Source organism: Mustela erminea, chromosome 8, assembly GCF_009829155.1.
Source record: "Mustela erminea isolate mMusErm1 chromosome 8, mMusErm1.Pri, whole genome shotgun sequence".
NCBI classification, from domain to species: domain Eukaryota; kingdom Metazoa; phylum Chordata; class Mammalia; order Carnivora; family Mustelidae; genus Mustela; species Mustela erminea.
Window position 1 is genome coordinate 36027348 of NC_045621.1, and position 22405 is coordinate 36049752.

The window sequence follows — 22405 nt, forward strand, 5'->3', positions numbered from 1 at the left end:
ATGGTCGTTGTATCAGGAAGGCAGGTGATTTCTATATACTTTCTATATGCTGCGATCTCCGCTTTTAGCTAAGTTTCCTGGGTATATACTTGCTTATGGAATGGTGAGAGTTTTACTTTGTCTTTTACAGTTCTTCTCATTTTTTTTTTTTGCTTGTGTAATTGTTTTGGCTTATACTTCTAGTACAATAAATTAAATGAGAATAATAGTGATCATCTTTTCCTTGGTTTTGATAGAAGTAGGAATGTCATTAGTTTTCTCTACTAAGTAAGTGTTGGCTTTGGGGCTGAATTTTATTTTCAGTCCATAATCGAATTTTAGAATTTGGAGAAAAGTGTATTTGAAACCTAAATCTCGAATCAGCATTCTTTATTTCCATGGCAGACTATTCCATGTGTCCTCTTTTGACGTTTCAAAGGACACAAGCACAGGCGATTCTCAGCACAATTCATCAAAAATTTAGAAAGGCTCTTTAATATTCTTGCACACCTTATTTTATGTAGCACAATCTCTGCCATTTAAAAAGTAGGTGTTCCCCCTCATCAGTGTTTTCTTACTTACAAATACTTTTAGAAACTCTGGAAATTTCTACTTAAGTTTTTCTATTTTAGAGATCACACCGACACGGCATTGAAACACCCATCTAGGGTCACAGTAGGGAGAAAACTCACTGCCACCCCTAGGACCCCCAGCAATTGACTTGAATGTCATTCTCTGGGCACAGAGGAATGTCTGGGGCTATTCCTGAGGTCAAGTTTCAACAACAAAGCTCAGCAGAACACAAAGTAAAAAGTAATCATGACAGAATTAAATAGGTAATATAATCAAATAATAATTGTGAATGATACCATGTTGTCAGGATTGAAGAAAGGTCCTTAGAAATGGGACCTTGAAATTCTCACAGAGAACTGCAAGTAATATAGAAATACACTTAATGAAAGAAGGAGGCAAATGGCTATGTGATTTAAAAAAAAATGTCCATCTCTTGCCTGTTTTGGTAAGATAAAATATCTAAAACAAGCAAAGGGGTCAGTCCAGTTAGTATTTCTGCTTACGAATGGGGAACATCAACTGCAGGTTGAGTGGAGTTTTCTCGTGGTTTGTTTCCATGCCATTGATATGTCCTAGGGAGTAACCAAAACCAGAACTTCCCAATCCTTGCTACTCGTTGGAGTACCCAGCGTCGGCTATTTGACTGAGGCGACGGGTCTTGTCAGCTGCATCCAGCTGGGCACGTAGTATCTGGTCTAAAACTAAGATTTTGTTGTGGTTTTGAAAAGGTTCCTTGAAATCCAGGCTTTGGAAGTGTGTCAGTTTATGGCGCTCAGTGACTTTGTGACCAAGAAGGTCCTTGTTCAGTGGATGCAGTGGCTGCCGTTAAGGTCAGAGCTTTGTTCCTGTAATGACATTCCTTGGTCCCTCTGGGTGGAGTTCATCTGGGTTCTGACTTGCTGGAGAGCTCTGTGCTTGCTTTTGGCATTTGGTTGAGTAGATGATGTATGTGCTTCTCGTTAGAAAAATGGCAGCAATAAAGGCAAAATAACTCCCATAAACTAAAAACTAGAGAAAAACAAATGGAATTAATTAGACACACATAAAATATGACTGTGTATATCATTGATAATACACAGTCATGGCGCTGATTTGCTTGGATTGTGGGATGACTAAGACCTAGGACTTTAACATGCGTCATTTAGATTTGCACAATATTTTCTTCTATCTTAGAAGAATCAGCTATAAAAGTGTAAGAAATGCAGTAACTAAGAATGTGGGCTCTGGAGCCAAGGTTGCTTGGGTTCAAACCCCATTTAACACCACCAAAGTGAAAAAAACACTAAATCCCACTGATCTATGTGTTTATGTCTGCAGGGTAGTGCAATGCTATGAGTAAATTTTATATAATGAGGCTACTTCTTATATGCTTTTCCCTCCCTTTCCCAGATCCAAATGTAAAATGTGACATTGGGCTAATTTCAAGTCCTGCGGTAGAGTAGGGAAAACGAACTGAGCTCTGCAACCATGTACCATTTCGAGTCAAATCTCCTAACCCTTGGAAGGGGATTATGGGAGGGAGAGCAGACATACAGGGGACACAATGACCAGAGTAGCACCTGATGAGGTGTTAGGAGCCACAGGCAAACACTAACCGACTGTGCTTATTGCGGAAAACCTGTGTTACGGTATGATAATTAAGGAATTGCTTATTTTAAAAGTTGCCCAACTAAGCAATTCAAGAAATTAAATATTGGATTACCTAGGTATTCTGCATTCCCCCAGCTACCTGACTAGGAAAACAGCAATACTGCAGCTTACCTGAATGCTGATCGGCAGGTTGAGTCCTTTCTGATCTACAACAATCACTGTCATAATGGTCTGAATTACCAGTGCCATGAAGGTGTTCATTCCAAACACCAGGGCGTAGCGTTCCACACTCAGATTAACTGCGATCTGAAATCTGTCATTGAATGTTGAATTACGTTTCTTTTTAAACAAAATACACAAGGGACTCTTATCTTTAAAAGACAGAAACTGAAGATAAAAGTGATGTCTTGTTACCAATACTCTGTCTAAATCTCCTCCAGTTTAGACAAACAGGGAGAGCAAAGAAAGGGAATTAATTTTAAAAATACAACTGAAGGCTGAATTAGAATACCCATTGAGGAAATACAGCACAATTACTCCAATCCAATTTAATGCTTCCAGAAGTGAAAACTAAATATTCTAAGTTCTCATAACCTGAGAATATTCGATACTATCTGGTTTTAGATTCTGTTTCACAGTGAATTTTTATGAAAATGCCAGCAATATCCCATCTATGGAATCATTTGGAGAGTTATTCCTTTTTACTGTCAATTGTATCAACAGTTTCAAATTTGGGTAGGTGAGGTGTTTATTCTTTCAGACAGCCAGATCTTGCCTGGCTGTGCAATGGAGTGAATCTATAATTAGTTTGCTTTTAATAATTATATAGATTTTGACATCTTACAACTCACGAATGATTGGCCAGTGTATGTTATTTAGAGCTCTTCTAAATAACAAAGGCAAAGACTTTTGCTTCTGAAGATTCTTTTTTTTTTTTTTTAAAGATCTATTTATTTATTAGAAAGAGAGAGAGATCACAAGTAGGCAGAGGGGCAGGCAGAGAGAGGGGTGGGGAAGCAGGCTCCCTACTGAGCAGAGAGCCTGATGCGGGGCTCAATCCCAAGGACCCTGAGATCATGACCTGAGCTGAAGGCAGAGACTTTTTAACCCACTGAGCCACCCAGGCGCCCCAGTTCTGAAGATTCTTAAAATGAAAAGAAGCAATGTAATCCTACCTTAACAATGTCCTCTCACATAAAAAGAGAAACTTAAGAGACATGAGTTTGATTCATTAAACTGACATATTTCCATTAAAAAAGTAAACTCGTCAACAAGCTTATTCTCTTTCTTTGGTTCCATCTTTTCAAAGTCTGCTTATATTCCTGTGTTTCATCAATTCCTTATCAAACATTTTTGATACATTAAATCCCAAAATTTAACAGAGTTTCTGGCTCTACTTCTTTCATATGATTTGAAATTCAAATATTTCTTATCTCTTTTAGTTAATACCAAAGCCTATTTCCTATAGTCAGCTCTCCCTGAACTTCTGTATGGAACAAAACATTTTTCATTGTTAAAACTATGATTTCTGGGATATACAGTTTTTTATAATCGCATCTACTTTTTTCAGTATCCAACTTTTTATAACTTGCTGAGCCTATTTTGCTTCACACAAAAGTACATACCTGGAATGACACAAACAACTAAATGAAATTAACAATAAACTTAATCATTCAAAATCAGATTGCACCATACCTTGTTAGGGCAAAGAGTCTGAAATAAAAGTCACAATCATTGCTTTTGGTTATGAACCCACAGAACTCTTTTTTTCTTTGATGACTAATCTTAGTAACATTCACAGGGCAAATAGTTAAGTGAAAACATGGCTTACCTGTGTCCCATTCAATACACAATCAACATTTAAAATACTACAATTGATTAAAATCCTTCCAAAGTTCTGCGAGGAACTACAGAAATGCTAGTGAAGAGAGAATATGGTGTGGTTTCAGGAGTGGAGAGAAATGGTTGGTAATACTTACACTGCTATGGTTATAAGCAGCATATAGCTGGACTTGAATATCAGATAGCCAGCATAGCATGCCCAGATGTCGGTCGTGTAATGCATGAGAAACAGAGAGCCTGCGCTAATGATGGAGAAGATGGCTAAGGCCAGCTCCCCCAGAAGATCCCAGTTGACTTTCACATAGCCCACTGCAAAGGCAGCCACAGCCCCTGAAAAAGAAACATTAAGGGAACTCCAACACATTGACTTTGAGCATGGGATAGGTCAACATGCTCTTTTTACAAAGCCACATCCTGGGCAAATCTACAAGGTGAATACATGGTTTTCACAGAAACAGTGTGATCCACCTAAATGTGGATTTATCCTTTTCTCAACCGTGTTTTCTTTTAGCTTCTCTCTTTACCTACTCTTCTTTCAGTCTGGTAGTTGCCACAATTTTAATTGGCATCTGCTGCATGCCCTGCAGAGCACCCTGGAGAAGGGCCAGAAAGGATCATTAGAAAGTGGTCAGAAAGGTTCACAGCAGCGTGGGGAGGAGTGATACACAAACCCAGTCACTTGCTACAACATGCAAGGGGCTGGGACAGACAAGAGTGAAAGGGCTGCTCTGGTAGTATACCTAGCCTGTCCATACTTGCTTTTCTGTTTCATTGTTTATTGTAAATTTTTTCAGTGGGTTAAGGATGTGTTGCACTGGGTAGAAAAGTTGAGTCTTCACCTTAACCTTCTGGTCTCCATCTCCGTGTCTTTGAGATCTGGTCTCATTTACTTGAGATTTTCAATGAACTCTGTACTGACTTATGGAGTTTAAGAGATTGAATAATTAGCAGTCATGACAGTTAGTATTTATAGTTTTTTTTTTAATCAAAATGAAAGGTAAAACGTTTTATCAAAACAAAAGGTGTTTATGTTTCAAATAACTGATATTTGATTAACTTTTCCATGTGTGAGCCAGGAAAGAATCAGTGCTACAAAGGAAATAAAATTCCCTTTTCCCTCTCCCCCAGAATTTGGAACATAGGAGAAAGAATTTCAGTGAACCAATTCCAGCACAGTCCTGGTGTGCAGGAGTTAAGGTGAAGCCTCCCAAAAGAGAGACAATAAGAGAACAGACACCACATGAGTTTCTCAAATTTTTGGTAAATGAGGGTGTGGAAATCTCCTACTTCCTAGAAAATATCTTTAAAGTCTCAGTTGAATTAAAGTTTCCACTTACCAGGATATAAATATTTATTGTAGAGTAAACTTCAAAGGCAGATTTCCTTCTGATATTGGAATCTTGACTCTCACATTTATTCCACTTCTCACTTAAATCTCTTAAGAAAGCTACTTTGGGAAATTTTTGGTGTGGAACCTAGAATTGCTAAAGATGGGCACTAGCTAAATCAAGTCCTTTATTAACAAAACTCTTCCTATTGTAATTTGGAAGTCTTGATTGATAGTTCAATCTATTTTACTAAAATAATAAAATCTCCTTACTTATATACAAGGTGAGTATTTTCCTTTGGATATAAAAATAACCTGGAAGAAGAAGCGGCATTATTAACCCCTTTCCTGATGGTGAATTGGAATCTTAAGAATTTGGCCAGAATTTAGTCATTTGTTGCTTAATCCTGAGCTCTTGAGTTATTTGGCTGTAACTCTACCACATTGAATAGAAGTGTCATGGTCTTCTTTTTATTTTTTCCAGTGACTTCTATTTAAAAAAGAATATTAATACGCCCTCCAAACAAAACCAGTTTACCACCATGGAGTTTAGCAACTGAAGACATAAACTTAATGGGAATAGCCATTAAAGGAAGATAAATCAATGTCTGCTTACCTCCAAAGGTTGCAATAGCTTCTACTGCCCCATTGTAGACGAAAGAACTCTGGGATGGTGCCTTGTAATCCCACAGGATTTGAACATAGTTCAAAACCTGGTTAAAACCTGCTGTTGAGAAGGCCCACCATAGGGACCAGTAAAATAGTCGCTTGGAGGAGTAGCACTCCTTCAGATCTTGGAACCACTGCACAAAAACATTCAACGCTACATTTCGCAGCATCGGGCTGCTCAAAGGACCACCATCCAGGTTCCCTGAAATGGTGGGTATTTCTGAAGCGGGCTTCTCTTCACCGCCTGGTGTGTTAATTTTGTAAGGTGCATCTGACGCCTCATTTTTGTTCGGTTGTTTCTGTATTTCTTTGCTGGATTTTGCATGGAAAAACATGCTCTTCTTGGGCATTGGCAGGAAAAGGGACAAAACGAAGGCCACAGAGACGGAAGCCAAGGATATGACGTTGAGGTAAAAGTACGAGAGGCTGGCCAGGGACACCAGGAGCTGGGCCAGCACCGAGGCCGCTGTGTAGGCCACCAGCGTGATGCTCCTGCAGTAGCCGCTCACTTTCTGGTAGTGCTCAGGGCTGACCACGCTGTAAATGTAGGCATAGTACGCCACCTCGGTGGCGGTGACCATCCCGTAGAAGAACTCCACCACCTGCATGGCCTTCACTCCCTGGCCGAACAAGAGCAGCAACCATGTGATGATGAAGCTGACTCCTTGCAGGATGATGACTGGCTTGTAGCGGACGTAATCGGTCAGGATGAACACGGGGAGCAGCAGCACCAGGTAAGAGTATGTCCAGATTGGGAAGATCTCATTTGTGATCTGTGAGGTTGAAAAGTGGAGCACATGACCATGAGGCACTGGGAGGGGAAAGGAATACCTTTTCGGTCGTACGTTACTAAGGTACAGGTGGCTTGCCTAATAGCAAATTCCATATCCAGTTGGATGGGATGTTCTTCATATTATGGAAAAGCACAAGAGAAAACTGATTTTCCAGGAAGAGAGAGCTCCTTCCCCTTCTCCAAAACAAAACCAATTTATGAATATATGCACCTCCCAACATAAGAATATATTTGCTTAATGTGCAATCTGAACTCTAAAGTTAAATAGTATATACATTTGAGTTAAATTAATTAAAAAATGCTCAACAGCCACTTTGGAGTTTTTCAGGCTCTTCAAAAGTAGCATTCCTTCCTGTTCAAAGATTTTTAAAATTAGACAAAGTGGCTACAAAATTAGAAGAAGTGAAAATCTTTTTGTTTATTTGATCCATCACCGTGTCATAAATATCTACAGTCTAATGAACACATGAGAAGACAGCAAAGAGTAAATAACCTTGCACAATTACAAAGTGGGAACAAGTAATGCACTGGATTTTCCTCTTGGCCAAATTTGCTGGGTTCCCAAAGCCTTTCCCTCCCAGTTCTACTGGTTAATCTCTGCTTACTCAATTCTGCCCTCAACTTGATGTGGGTATTTTGCAGCTATCATCGGAAATGCTGTAGACCTCAGTGATCAGTCCTAGAAAGGAAGGACCGAAGGGGCTGATCTTTGGGGCAAGATATGGGTGTGGGGGCAGCTCCACCACACCAGCCTTTGTTTTGTGCCTCTGTTGTCCATAGCAACCTCTGTGGACCCCAAGGTCAAAGACGAGGGAAACAACGAGGGAAAGTTCAGTGACTGGAAAGCTAGTGGGACTGAGTGGCACCTTGGAACCTGGGCACATTAACTGGTCCCTAGTGTTTGCAGAAGCAGACCCCACCAGGTTCACTGTTTGATTTGGGACCTGTATTTGTTAGTCCTTTGTTTCGTCTTCATCATGATAGGCTTCTACCTGGAGAAAATTAGAAGCACAGCTGTGGCAAACTGATCTTACATTGCCGCACAACAAGCTTGCTTTTCTGTCTGTAGCACCTCATCACCAAATTAACGAGTGTCGAGGAGCCTTCCAGGTGAAGCCACACTCTGCAGGACTTTCGTGGCTCTGGCTGGAGATGGGGATAAAACCAGCGCAGGCTAATTCTCCAGTTGGGTGAGTGCGTTTTCTTGTTGCACTTATTATAAAAAAGGACGTGAATCTTTGAAGTAAGAGAATTTGGCCTTCCGGGGAAGATAAAACTGAGATAAAGCTGTTAATGTCTCACCGGCTGGTTGATAGTTTCTCACAACTGAGTAACTATCCTCAAGAACTGATATGATTCTTTATCAGATCCTGCTTATACCTCTGCAGCCCAAAACGTCCTGAGGACTGGAGTCCTGGCAGAGATTTTCCTCTAGGATTAGTATAACAGAATCAACTAAGTCCTCCATGAAAGTTACCATGGGTTAAGACTAATGGTAGAACTCCATAAAAGTTAAAATATTTATCATACATATAATGTGCTATAGTTTCCCATTTTTGTAAGTGTGAGGAGGGAAAAGTAGTTTGAATCATTGTATTAAATGGCAAATATCATGAAAATGGGATCACTGAGGTCAATGGGTTAATGTCTCAAGTTGAATGAAGCCCTAACCCCACATCCTGTTCAAATCCTGTAAAATTAAACCATGTTAAGATATGTCTGTATGTGGGTGCCTGTGGGGCTCAGTGGGTTAATGCCTCTGCTTTCAGTTCAGGCCATGATTCCAGGGTCCTGGGATCAAGCCCCAAATCGGGCTCTGCTCAGTGGGGAGCCTGCCTCCCCCTCTCTCTCTGCCTGCCTTCTGCCTACTTCAATCTCTCTCTGTCAAATAAATAAATAAAATCTTAAAAAAAAAAAGAGAGAGATGTCTGTATGTATATTAACTTACCTCTGAACTGGTCAGGTTTTTATCTGGTCCAGATAAATACGGTATAAGGAAGGGTTCTGAGGGTCTCATCATGGAGAAAAATCCAAATAAGCATAGGATCACCGTGGGATAAATCCAGGAATGACTTGGTGAAGTTCTGAAACAATCCATGGCTGATCAAATGGAAACAAAGTCAAAATTAGCTGATGTTTAATTACTTTTAGCATCCTGGATATAATGCAAAACTGATCTCTAAATGTTTTGTGAAAGGATAAAGTTTCATCTGTCTGCAGTTGAAATGGAAAGGCAAGTGATGAATGTGTTCTCAAATACTCCTTAGGGCTCCAGTCAAACCATCCTCGGTCAATGGGCTTCTTACTCATTATTGCTGGGACAGTTACACCTCCTTAGTGTTCTTCATCATGAACGTGGTAAGGAGTACTTACTAACAAATGATAAACTTGGGTTAATTAATACTTGAAAGTAAGTAAAACATTGGCTGGTGAGTTATTGGTGTCCATGTGGTAGGTCAAGTACCTCTAGGAGGTCAAATCCAATTTTACCACAGATTTAGTGGCTCAATTTACTACTAATCTGCTCACTCTATTTTGTACTGGGACCCTGAAATCTTCCACACACTGAATGACATGTATTTATTTATACATTTATCTCCCCATTAGACTGTCCCTTGCACTGTATGGTGCTTGACACATAACATATGTTCAAGATACTTTTGTTAGGTGTCTTCAATCTGATAATCTGTAATTCTTCAGTTAAAAAAATTAAGCCAGATAAATATCTGACTGGCCATTTTCCCCCATCTCTCCCCATTCCAGACTGATGCTAAGTCTACTTTGGGAAGGCAAGACATCACTTCGTAGACTGCTCTTCTCCTTTTCATTACCGCTGGGCCCATTTCTTCTCTCTGTCTGCAGTTTCACACCACTCAGTAGGGCAGGGAGCTAATTAATAGTTCATGCTCTTTTTTTCTAAGCCACAAATAAAATTGCTTGAAATTCAAACTCCAGACAGAAAATCCAAAGGAGAATCTGAAACAGAAAAATTCTCTCTCACTCCTTCATATTTGGGATCCCGATTTTTTTCACAAAACCTCCACATTTTTGGTGGCCTTGGATGGGGAAACAAACTTACTGTAGGATGCTTTTGTGCATATTATCTAATTAAGTCCTAATAATAACTATAAAATAGAAAGCATTCTCCCAAGTTCCCAGGTGAGCATGTAAGAGGTCCAAGGTATCCTACAACTGGCTTCAAACCACATGGTCAAGATTTGAATCCAGATCTCTAGGAATTCTCTCTGGGTCCTCTCCTGTGCTCCACTCTGCCTCATTCTGGTGGCCCTTCTTCCTGGGCTGCTGGCAACAACCTAATGACCACCTTTCCCTGCAGTGAGGAATCTTTAGGATGAGGGTGTTCATGAAAACACTTTCTTTCCTCACTGCAAGGAAAGGATCTCTCATTGAGCTTCCAGGACCAACAGTAGCTTGAAAGCAGACCCAAGAGAGAGAAAGTGATGCTCACTCCAGAAGAGCAAGTCCCTGGATGCAATTCCAGGTATCCAAGAAGAGGAGTTTGTTAGGGGCTAGGGAGGTGTGAAGGACCTTCTGGACCACCCTATCTTTTCACAAGTTGACCCCAGACAGTGGCATAGTCCTCTTAAGTTAAATGAGGGGAACGCTGTCTCTGTTTATGTCAACAAGACCCTTGATAGAAACAGTGCAGAGACAACAGAAATCGGAATTTAGATGAGATTATAACTGTGAGTAATGCTGACAATGTGAAAATTTTGCTAGAAGCATACTGGGTTTGACTATCCTCAGCCTTCAATGTCTGGGATTTATCTCTTCCTGGGTTGTTGCTAGAAACACTGGCAAACTACTGGGGCCTTCTTTCTTTGTGAGTCAGTTCTTGTAGAAAAGTCTGTCATGGGAAGGCAACTACTGAGGCTTGGCTATCTTTCAAAATGTGGTTTTAATGGGGTAACATCTGCTGACTCTACATTTAGAACATTCTTTCCATCTATGTTGACTGTGGATTGTCTGCTACTTCAAAGTCATCATCTTCTCCATACATCTCAGAGAACTAAGTCTGCTCCTATGGTTCCCTGGGGTGTTAGGAGTCCCTTGGATTATCTATCCCTTCATCTCTTTACTATCCTAATACTCCTACCCAATGGCATTTGGCTGGAAAGGTCACACAGAAAAAGATGGTCTATGTCCCATGAGAGTGTAAGCAGAAGGGCAGGACTTTTTGTTCGGATGGTTCATGGCTCTATGTTTAGTGCCTATAAGAGTGTCCAACACTAGTAGAGCTTTGTCTGCATTTCCAGAGTTACTGCTAGCTACATCAGGTGAAGGCCAAGGAGGTCCTTAATTCTACAAGTGTCTCAAGTTCAGTTGTGCATCTAAAATACAGAAAGGGAAATTAGAGAATCGATTCCATTTACTATAGCACCAACAACCATAAGATACCTGGGAACCAAAGAGGTAAAGGATCTGTACTTGAGGAACTACAGAACACTCATGAAAGAAATTGAAGAAGACACAAAAAGATGGAAGACCATTCCATGCTCTTGGATCGGAAGAATAAACATTGTTAAAATGTCTATACTGCCTACAGCCATCTATACTTTTAATGTCATTTATATCAAAATTCCACCAGTATTCTTCAAAGAGCTGGAGCAAATAATCCAAAAATTTGTATGGAATCAGAAGAGACCCCGAATCGCTAAGGAAATGTTGAAAAACAAAGATAAAACTGGGGGCATCACGTTACCTGATTTCAAGCTTTATTACAAAGCTGTGATCACCAAGACAGCATGGTACTGGCATAAAATCAGACACATAGACCAGTGGAACAGAGTAGAGAGCCCAGATATGGACCCTCAACTGTATGGTCAATTAATCTTCAACAAAACAGGAAAAAATATACAGTGGAAAAAAGACAGTCTCTTCAATAAATGGTGCTGGGAAAACTGGACAGCAAAGGCAAAGGAAACAAAAGCGAAAATAAACTTTTGGGACTTCATCAAAATCAAAAGCTTCTGCACAGCAAAGGAAACAGTCAAGAAAACAAAGAGGCAACCCACGGAATGGGAGAAGGTATTTGCAAATGACAGTACAGACAAAAGGTTAATATCCAGGATCTATAAAGAACTCCTCAAACTCAACACACACAAAAGAGGCAATCATATCAAAAAATGGGCAGAAGATATGAACAGACACTTCTCCAATGAAGACATACAAATGGCTATCAGACACATGAAAAAATGTTCATCATCACTAGCCCTCAGGGAGATTCAAATTAAAACCACATTGAGATATCACCTTACACCAATTAGAATGGCCAAAATTAACAAGACAGGAAACAACATGTGTTGGACGGGATGTAGAGAAAGGGGAACCGTCTTACACTGTTGGTGGGAATGCAAGTTGGTGCAGCCTCTTTGGAGAACAGTGTGAAGATTCCTCAAGAAATTAAAAATAGAACTTCCCTATGACCCTGCAATTGCACTCCTGGGTATTTACCCCAAAGATACAGATGTTGTGAAAAGAAGGGCCATCTGTACCCCAATGTTTATAGCAGCAATGGCCACGGTCGCCAAACTATGGGAAGAACCAAGATGCCCTTCAACGGACGAGTGGATAAGGAAAATGTGGTCTATATACACTATGGAGTATTATGCCTCCATCAGAAAGGATGAATACCCAACTTTTGTAGCAACATGGACGGGACTCGAAGAGATTATGCTGAGTGAAATAAGTCAAGCAGACAGAGTCAATTATCATATGGTTTCACTTATTTGTGGAGCATAACAAAAAGCATGGAGGACATGGGGAGTTAGAGAGGAGAGGGAGTTGGGGGAAATTGGAAGGGGATGTGAATCATGAGAGACTATGGACTCTGAAAAACAATCTGAGGGGTTTGAAGTGGCGGGGGAGTGGGAGGTTGGGGTACCAGGTGGTGGGTATTATAGAGGGCACGGATTGTATGGAGCACTGGGTGTGGTGAAAAAATAATGAATATTTTTATGCTGAAAATAAATTAATTAATTAAAAAAAATAAAATGGGGTAATGATGCTAACTATATGTGTGCACTTTCTGTGAGCACCAAGCATCCTGACTGATATCTGGAGGCACCATGTGGGGCACAGAGTGACAAACACATGGCTTCTCTCTTCCCTTTTCTCCCCTCATGTTGGAGGATCCATAGTGATTCTAGCTTAACAAGGCAAAAACAAGGGAAGATCTCTGACCGTAGTTGAAAACTGAGAAAGATCTGGGGGGCTCACACCTGCATCCTAGGATGCTGGGCTTCCTTTCCTTGCTCCTTTGCCAGCCTCCTTCATACAGAAAAAAACACAGGCTCCAAAGCTAGATTTTCTGCCAAAGGAAATAAGATAAGGCATCTAACCAAACATTAGCAGGAATCCTTTAGCCCCGGGAGGACTGGGCAGAACAGCAGGAGTGACCAGACCCTTTCCGAGGCCAAGTCTTGCCTTCAGCTTGCAGGGCTCCAGCCTGGTCACTGCCTGCTGGGAGACTTCTCAGAGGCGAGTATCTGGCTGTTCTTTCCCCTTCCCCCAGCCCAGGATCTCTTTGTCTAGCACTGGCCTCATTCCAGAATCCTTTCCTACTCTGCCTACTTAACAAAGACCTTGTGAACTTGACTCGCCCATCACATCGCCTGGGAACTGGATACATAGGGACTCCTGGACTCCATCCCTAACGTGTGGCTCAGGAGGCCAGGGAATCTGCATTTATACAGAATGATTCTGACACAGGAGGCCCAAGGACCACTTGTCCCCTTCCCATGCCCTGGGGCAAACTGGCTGCATGCCACAGCCTTGGAGTTTAACAAGGTGGAGGGGGAAGTGGATGGAAATTGTCCAGGAAGTTTTTGCAAAACTACACATAGACATGCGACCCTGAAATTCTTTTCTGGCTTTCCAGGCCCTGAAGAGTCCAGGACAGCTGGAAACATTCTCAGGTGACTCTTATGTTTTGGACATGCCTCTCACACTCTGTCTGCCCCAACCCACGAACCCTTTCAGTGCACAAATCACTCCCTATTTGTGACCCATTCCTTCCCAGGCAGCTGAAAGCCTTTTCCAGTAGGGGCCCTGGAGTGTCTGTGTCTCACTGTGAATAAATACCATACAGCACACAGGTATCTGAAATTCTCCAGCCCAGCATAGCCTTTCACCCACCATCTGAAGGCAGTGATTCTTCTCTTACGTATGTAAGAGGCTGCAAGCCACACAGGTAAAATGACAGCAATCTATCAGCTATTGTCTGCTTGGCTCCTGCTTGACCCCAAATATTGTATTCGTTGCTATACATAATTATTGTCTCTAGCCCTTAGAACAATCCTAATTATATACATTACATATATTGATCTAAAATTATGTGTTTTATATAATAATTATATAAGATATTTATTGTATAAATAATTATATTATTAAATTCGGTTTTATTAAATAAATATAATTATATGGTATAATATATATATATATATATTTTTTAAGATTTTATTTTTTTGACAGAGAGAGACACAGTGAGAGAAGGAACGGAAGCAGGGGGAGTGGGAGAAGGAGAAGCAGGCTTCCGGCTGAGTAGGAAGCTCAATTCGGGGCTTGATCCCAGGATCCTGGGATCATGACGTGAGCAGAAGGCAGACGCTTAATGAGTGAGCCACCCAGGCACCCCTATAATATATATTTGTTATATTTAATATTATATGTAGTTGATCCTTAACAGGTTTGAACTGCATGGGTCCACTTATAGGCAGGTTTTTTTTTTTTTTAAATAAATACAGTACAGTACTGTAACTCTATTTCCTCTTCCTTATGGTTTTCTTCTCTAGCTTACTTTATTGTAAGAATACAGTATAAAGGGGCACCTGGGTGACTCAGTCTGTTAAGCATCTGCCTTCAGCTCAGGTCATGATCTCAGGGTTCTGGGACAAAGCCCCATGCCAGGTTCCCTGCTCAGTGGGGAGCCTGCTTCTCTTTCTGCTTGCTCCTCCCCCTGCTTATGCTCTCTCTCTTTCTCTCTCTCTCTCTGACAAATAAATAAAATCTTAAAAACAAAAGGATATAGTATATAATACATATAACATACAAAATATGTGTTAATCAACTTTTGTTATCAGGAAGGTATCTGGTCCACAGTAGGCTATTCATAGTTTAGTTTTGGGAGAGTCAAAAGTTGTAAGTGGATTTTCAACCATGTAGGGGGTTGGCATTCCTAATCCCTATGTTGTTCAAGGATCAATTGTAATTACATATTTTCAATAAGTATCTGAAGTGTCCCCAGTTTCTCAGATACGGGAATGGAGCCTCCTCAAACCTCATGACCACTCAGCTAAGAAAGGTTGGTTGAGTTCAGGGTCAGGTCTGTTGTGCTAAGTTTACATCTTCCCTCTACTCCGGTGGGTGAATGCCTCCTACTTCTGTGGCTCAGTTCCCGCATCTTGGGTATTTTCCTCTTGTTTCCTCACCAGCCATCCACACAGGCTGTCAACGTGGCCTTTAGGTTTCCAACCGAACAATCTGCCCAAATCATTCCCTCTCTCCTGCAGAAACCTCTGGCTAATGGTCTCATAAAGCTTGAAAGTATTGATCACCATCTTTTATTTTTGTCTTACTGGGGAGACGCCGCTCTTTGGGGCCATCATGACTCAGACAATGATACTCAAATTACACAGTCTGTAATTTCTATACTTTGGAAAATTACTTCATTTTTTTTTTCCTCCACAGGTTTGTGAGGTAGACAGAGAAGATGGTATTGGCCTCATTTTATAGATGAGGAAATCGAGGGCCAGAGGCAGTAATATGTGTGCAGGTTTTCACCTTTAACCAACAGTAGAGCCTGGACTTGTGCTTGGTTTTCCCAGTTCCAAGTTCAGTAATCTTTCCTCCCTGTTGAGATACCTGGTCATAGCCTGGAACTCCCAATTCCCACTTATTTTAGAATAATGTTTTTCAGATTGTGGGTGGTGAAAAAATTTAGTGTGTTGCAAACAGGATTTTTTTTATGTCCTCTTTGCAGATAAAATATAATAGGTATCAAAGTACACCATAGAGTGAGGCTAATTTTTTCTGAGCTCTTTTGGGGTTATCAATATAGAAATATACAAGAATGATCACAATGTGTATTACATCTTTCTGTGGGACACAGTCATGGGGTTAGAAGTTGCAGGGAAAAGGGCACCTGGGTGGCTCAGCTGGTTAAGTGTCCGACTCCTGATTTTGGCTCAGGTCACAAGCTCAGGGTCGTGAAACTGAGCGCCGTGTCCAGCTCTGCACTGGGTGGGGAGCCTGCTTAAGATTCTTTCTCTCCTTTTCCCTTTGCTCCTCCCCCATGCTCACCCAAGCTCTCTATCTCTCTCAGAAAAGAAGAAAAGGAAAAAAAAAGAAGTTGCAGAGGAAAATATAGGACTAAATATTTATTCATGTCTCTCAGAAACATCCCTGTTAAGGTCATCATAGAACACCTCTTCTTTTTGGGAGGGTCTCAGCCTTCACAGCAAAACAGCATCCTGGAAAAAACTTACTTTTGCTACTTTTCCATTTATCATTATTTTTGACCTTGTAATTTTATCCTCCTCCTAGAGAATACTCTAAACCTTCCCTCATTTCATTGATTCTTATTCAAGGACAGGAATCAGATTGATTTTCTCACTTGACTATGTTTTCCAAATAAGATAATCCTTTTAAAAGTTGCTCCTGTAGTAATAATTCTCATATATGACTCATATGCTCCATTACCACTTTTCAAAAGCGCAAGAACATCATATGGGTGGTTGGTTAAAAGAAAATACAATAAAAGTATATTCTTTAAACAAAAGTCAGCTTATTGGACTATCCTGATTTGAAATATATAGTGAAAATGCCAGAACTAACATGAAAGACTGAGAGAATCAGCTGCTCCTTCAGGAGGAGACATGGTGCAGCAGCTGTATCTCCCCTAGAGCTTACCTGGGGCAGCTGGGCTGTGTGGGAGAGCTCTTCAGAGGTCTAGCAACAGCAGATGGAGGAGGTAAACGCTGGGCATTAGCCTCTGGTGGCCCCGGGCGGGGTGCAGTCTCTTTGCTCTGCCTGCCCAGTGGACTAGAGAGCACCTACTTCTGACCCAGTTGCACCATCTGCACACGTGTAACACATCACGTGGGCCCCAGTGGTAAATGGGCCACATGCACTGCTGGGGTTGCCAGCCAGCACATGTGACCTTCTATGAGCTTGGGAGACCTCGAAACACTTTTGCACTGGGAAGTGATCCATCTAAATTACCTTGGAAATGATCTGTTCCTCACTCTTTTTGCTGGTAAGAAAATAATGATGATTTTTCCATTACAATTCACCAAGGACCCTCCAGAAATAGTCTGGTCTCTTCTCTCAGTCTCTACTTGGGGTCTATTTCTGGAAGGCCACCTACTTCTGCTGCCACTTCTCTTTCTTCAGAGACCATAGGATGCTGTAGCCTTCTTCAGAATCACAGTTCTCTGGTGAGTGTAGCGAGACCAACTTTGTTTTATGGTGCTCATAGACCTTTCCCATCTCCTAAAAAAATGTAAGGATTACTTATGTTTCAGTTATGATCAAGTTGTGCTGGGTAACTTCTCATTATTTTTATTCTCATCTTCCTTAGAACAATTTCTTTTAATTCATCCTCTTATGTGTGTTTCCAATCTCTTGCTATCAGAGTTCAAGTTTTTATCTGTGCTTTCATACCAATTATTACCATATTATTGACTTTTCCCCTTGTTTTTATTCTTTTAACCATGTCTTTAAATCTTTCCCACTGGCTTCAGGCCAATATCTTTTCTGTATGAATGTGCATAGCTTTAATAATCATAATCATAATCATAATCATAAGTATTATTTGACTTATAATAGTGTCCTCGAAATTCCCAACTTACTTATATTGACCACAAAAGAAGTTCACTGGTCATTATAATCCTATGGTATGGAGAAAAGAAAACTTTTTGTTTATTGTTGCCAGGATCCCCATTTGGATTGAGTTGTAAGGTAAACCTAGAACTCACATTGCTTAAGTCTACAGCCAGTCACTTGGCTGTATTTTCTTAACTAACTTATAGACTCATTGTGTGAACTAAACCTTTTCCATATTTGTCCATTTCAAAACTTTCATGTGTTTTTCATCTATGCCCTGGAGAACTGTGTTGGGCCTGTGCCAATGTAGGCCTTATCTAAGTGGGAAGCATGGAAAGTGTCCAATTTCCTAAACAATAGGCTATACATGTGTACTACTGTGTATGTATATGAAAACTTTGTGGCCACAAATATTTCTAGGAGTGTATTTCCATTAACACACAATAGGCAACTATTAAAAAGCAAGAACTATAGAAACTGGCATACACTAGTGGGTCTCTGGTCTCCTTGAGGCCTGGGTGGACCTCCCAAGTTAGGGGGACTTTAGGGTGACCACATTCCTCAGCCCACTCTGAGAAAATGGAATTCTCCTCCCACTGCTGGAGACTTCAGAGCTGTGGCCTCCCTGATGCCGGGGAACAAGATGACCTATCAAAGCAAAGATGCTTCCCAAATGTGGTTTTTCCAAAGGTTTCCCACAACCCTGGTATATCAGAGACTAGGTCAGCAGAAAGGAACCATTTCCTCAAATCCTCTCCTATGTTTGTTTAGAAGATGCTGCCAAGATTAACTGAGGTGCTAATACGCTTGGAGAAAACTATCTAGAATCCCCAATCTCCACTCAAGTCCTGTCCGATTCTCCCTACTAAACATTTCAGTCGTCTCAGAAAGGGTGCCTGACAAGGCAACCAGCCTCTGAGAATGGGCTGCCCTAATTTTCAGACTATTCTCCAGAACCTTTACTGCAGTCAAAACATCAATTTCCAATAACACAGCCTCAGGTTGGCATTTTAAAATAACCATGAATCTCACCAACTCTAAATGCCAAAGGACTTGGGACATCAGGTCAAGAGAGATGACATCTGCAAAGGGCTTCACTCCCTAAGCTCCAAAGCTGTTTTAAAAACAGAGTGAGGGCCAGTATTGGTCCCATTTTCCAAAAACTCACCGTTCAGGTTTTTCAATGCCGCTGGAGCCAAGCCCCTCACCAGACAGAAACAAACCTGAAATCTGAGAACTGAAATATATGCCTGTCACTGACAGTAGAGTATAACACTAATTATGCCTTTCAATCTACTTGCTATTAATGGAGAAGAGAATAGGACTTTGAGTGAAAACATCCAAATAAAGGGAGGGACTGTCTGCATAAGTCAAGCCAGCCAATGTGGGAGACAAGCATAGGGAAGTGATCGCAGGGAGTTGCTAAATTACCATTCCTTTGTTGCAAAATCCTGGATGGGAGGGTGGTTTCACCAATTTCCAGTATCTTAGCCTTCGTCTACCTTAAAATGCATTTCACTGATCTCTACTTCACTCCATACGCCAAAACTAATTTGACGTCATCTATTCTAGGAACCACAGAGTAACCTCTAAGGAAAACAGATGATTATGACACAGGGATTGCAAAATGTGTCACCAAAATGATAAGAAAGACTCGACTTAAAATAAATCGAAAACCGTATCTGCTACTCAACAGATACCATTAGGAAAATGGAAAGGAAAACCACAGGTTTTCCATTTTATAACCACTAGAACACCTAAGCACAAAAAGACTAGCAAACCGAATGTTAACAAAGATTTAGAATTCATACACATTGCTTGTGGGAAAGTAAAATGATACCAACTCTTTGGGAAACCATTTGACACTCTATACAAGAAAATTCATATACTCACAATAGTGAAAAAACAGGAAGAAGCTGAAATGTCTATTGAAAGCGAATGGACAATATTATATATATAAGCAACAAATACTGCTTTAATCAGCAACAAGAAACATTGAACTACTGCACAACTTGCATGAATGTTTATAAAGTTATGCTCTGTCAAAGAATCCAGACACAAAACTGTGATTCCATTAATGTATATAGTCCTAAAACCAGCAGAACTAATCTACAATGTAGAAACTGGATCAGTAGTAGGTAGCCCAGGGTGGGAGACAGGGGAGGAACTGACTGCAGTAGAGCACAAGGGAACTTTTGGAGTGATGAAATATCCTATATCTTGATGAGATATGGATACATGGGTGTATATAACGGCAAACACTCAAACTTAAAATCCATACTTTATATTGTATGTAGATTATGCCTTAAGTAAAAAAAAGAAAAAAAATCTACTCCTTCTCCCCATCCCCTACCCCTTAAAAACATTTCATTCTGTGGGACCCTCTGCGGCCTTGGACTTTTCTTATTGTTGTAAGCACTGAGGTTTTTCAAATTCTACATGGGATAGTCTGAAAACAGAACAGCATCTTTCTAACTGGGTCTTCCCTAGAAAATTTAGAACAGAAACTGTGCCCACAAATCAGAGCTAGGACAGACCCACAAGCTTTGGAAGCTGGGTCACACAGAACATACTTCGAAGTAATACAAAGAGAAATCAGAGTTACCTGTTTCTTTTGTGTCCTGAGCTTATTTCTTTCTAAAACCGAGTCCAGTTTCCTGCCTTCAGATCCAACTCCTGCTCCTTCCTGATGTTCCCTGCTGGGAGTCCCTGTCCCATTGCCCCTCCCTCTCCTGGGAGTCTGGAGTCCTTCAGAACTGAGCTGTCAAGAGCAATGGCTTTATACACCAGAGCCCCCCCCCACCTTCTGAGGGCTTGCGACACAGGAACCCAACTCTTCCGCAGCCACCCTCTTTTTGGAATCTCATTAGAAGGAAAAAACCCAAACAAACAGAGAAACAGATCTTTGTGAAACAACAGAGAGGTAAACATATCAAAAACACCTTTTCCTGAATGCTAGAACTAAAATAATCTAGTTTTTCTCGAATTTTCTATTAAGTGACTTAGAATCTCAGGAAACCAGGAAGTAGAACTATCACCTACCATCCACTCATAAGGTTTTCTGTATCCCCCCTCCATCCAGCCTCCAAGAAAAAAAAAAAAAAAAAAAAAAAAAAAAAGACAAAAGCAAACACTAGGGAAGTTTGCGGAAATGAAGCTCTCCACACAACTTCAAAGAGCATGAATGAGGTGTGAACTGTATACTCAACATGCAGGCCAGAAGAGTTCTGCTTCTGGTCAAGACCACTGCAAGAGCAGATGCAAGTGATCTTTTGAACACATGCTTCGGATTCCATTTTGTCATCTATGGCATCATTCTTTTGGGCTCGTGTGAAACATTTGCTGATGAAGTCATCATCCCCTTCCAGGCTTCATCCTTCATCACCTCATCCTTTTCCAAAAATTATCTTTTTTTTTTTTTTAAAGATTATTTATTTAAGAGAGAGGGGTGAGAGGGGTAGAGGGAGAGAAAGAGAATCCTGAAGAAGATCATCCCCCTTAAAGCGTGATGTGGGGCTCGATCTCATGTCCCTGAGGTCATGACCTGAGCCGAAATCAACAGCTGGATGCTTAATCATCTGAGCCACCAAGGCGCCCCCCAAAATTATCTTTTCATACTTGTTACCATTCATCATGTCTCTAGCCTATCCAAATAACTTCCAATTTATTCCTTTATTCTAAATGATTTGCTAATAGTTGTTAATAACGGAATGGACTATTTAAAACTCTTGACATCTTACTGCAGACCTTCCCGGCTTTAGGCTTTATCCCCCACTCTCTTTTCAGGTTTGGGTTTGTGGTGGCCACGGTTTAGTGGAAAAAACATGACTTTGGAGTCCGAAGCTCCAATTCCTCCTCACCTCACCCCTGTTTGTGGCAAGTACTTAACCTCCTCAAGCCTGTTCTTAAAATGTGGATAACCAGATGCCTGGGTGGCTCAGTTGATTAAGCATTTGCCTCTTTGGCTCATGATCCCAGGGTCCTGGGATGAGCCCCACATCAGACTCCTGGCTCAGTAGGGATCCTGCTTCTCCCTTTCCCTTGGTCTGCCACTCCGCCCACTTGTGCACTCTCTCTCTCTCTCTCAAATATTAAAAAAGAAACAAATGTGTACAACCACACCCACCTCACGAGGTCGTTCAGGAACTGCTCAGTCTCGTTCTAGGCACATAGCAGTTGCTCAATAAAGCTTCCTTCCCATCTGCTTCCTGTAAACACACGTAGCAAATTCAACCAGAATGAACACAGCTGGGCACTCATAGATCAGAGAGTGTAATCTCAGAAAACAGACACAGTAAGTAACTTCACTTAAATTCATTTAAATATTTATCCTTGAATTATCCAACTTTTAGAAACCATTGATAATCTCTGAACAACAATGACTGAGAAAACCTAGTATTTTTGTTCATTTCAGCTACTTCCAAGGCAGTGTGAAGAAAAACATATTCGGAAGTTAGTTATGTTTGGTTCTATTTAAAATATGTACCTTGGGGCACCTGGGTGGCTCAGTGGGTTAAAGCCTCTGCCTTCGGCTCAGGTCGGGATCCCAGGGTCCTCGGATAGAGCCCTGCATCGGGCAGCAAGGCGCCTACTTCCCTTCCTCTCTCTCTGCCTGTCTCTGCCTAATTGTGATCTCTGTCAAATAAAAAAAAAATAAATAAAATTTTTAAAAAATAAAAAATATTAATAAAATATGTACCTTAATGAAAACACACTTTGCCTTAGGAGATACAAATGTATTCCAGTCTTGATAGCAGCAAAGACAGTTCTGTAGGAGTATTTGTAGA

At 40.9% G+C, this 22405-nt stretch overlaps 1 protein-coding gene across 3 annotated transcripts; it reads right to left on the reverse strand.

Moving 5' to 3' along the window:
* Window positions 1–858: 858 nt before the first annotated feature.
* On the reverse strand, window positions 859–22405 carry LOC116597393 (thiamine transporter 2-like). Of its 3 annotated transcripts, none has more exons than XM_032355056.1 (7): window positions 22318–22405; window positions 21745–21826; window positions 8722–8873; window positions 5928–6753; window positions 4122–4314; window positions 2314–2455; window positions 859–1560 (listed from the first exon to the last, which is right to left on the reverse strand). In XM_032355056.1, exons 3-7 carry the CDS (start codon window positions 8869–8871, stop codon window positions 1384–1386), a joined length of 1488 nt encoding a protein of 495 aa, XP_032210947.1. In that variant the 5' UTR covers window positions 8872–8873; window positions 21745–21826; window positions 22318–22405; the 3' UTR covers window positions 859–1383. The 3 variants fall into 3 exon arrangements, with proteins under 3 accessions (XP_032210947.1, XP_032210948.1, XP_032210946.1); XM_032355057.1 differs by lacking the exons at window positions 21745–21826; window positions 22318–22405 and adding exons at window positions 16704–17285; window positions 20224–20399; XM_032355055.1 differs by lacking the exons at window positions 21745–21826; window positions 22318–22405 and adding an exon at window positions 20224–20395.

Excerpts from the sequence above, each read along its gene's own strand:
- LOC116597393 (XM_032355056.1), bottom strand. The coding sequence starts at position 8,871 with ATGGATTGTTTCAGAACTTCACCAAGTCATTCCTGGATTTATCCCACG. Across the intron at positions 4,315-5,927 it reads AGCTATTGCAACCTTTGGAG|GGGCTGTGGCTGCCTTTGCA; the intron begins GTAAGCAGACAT and ends TTTCTTTTTCAG. Across the intron at positions 2,456-4,121 it reads CTGCTTATAACCATAGCAGT|ATTTCAGATCGCAGTTAATC; the intron begins GTAAGTATTACC and ends ATTCAATGACAG.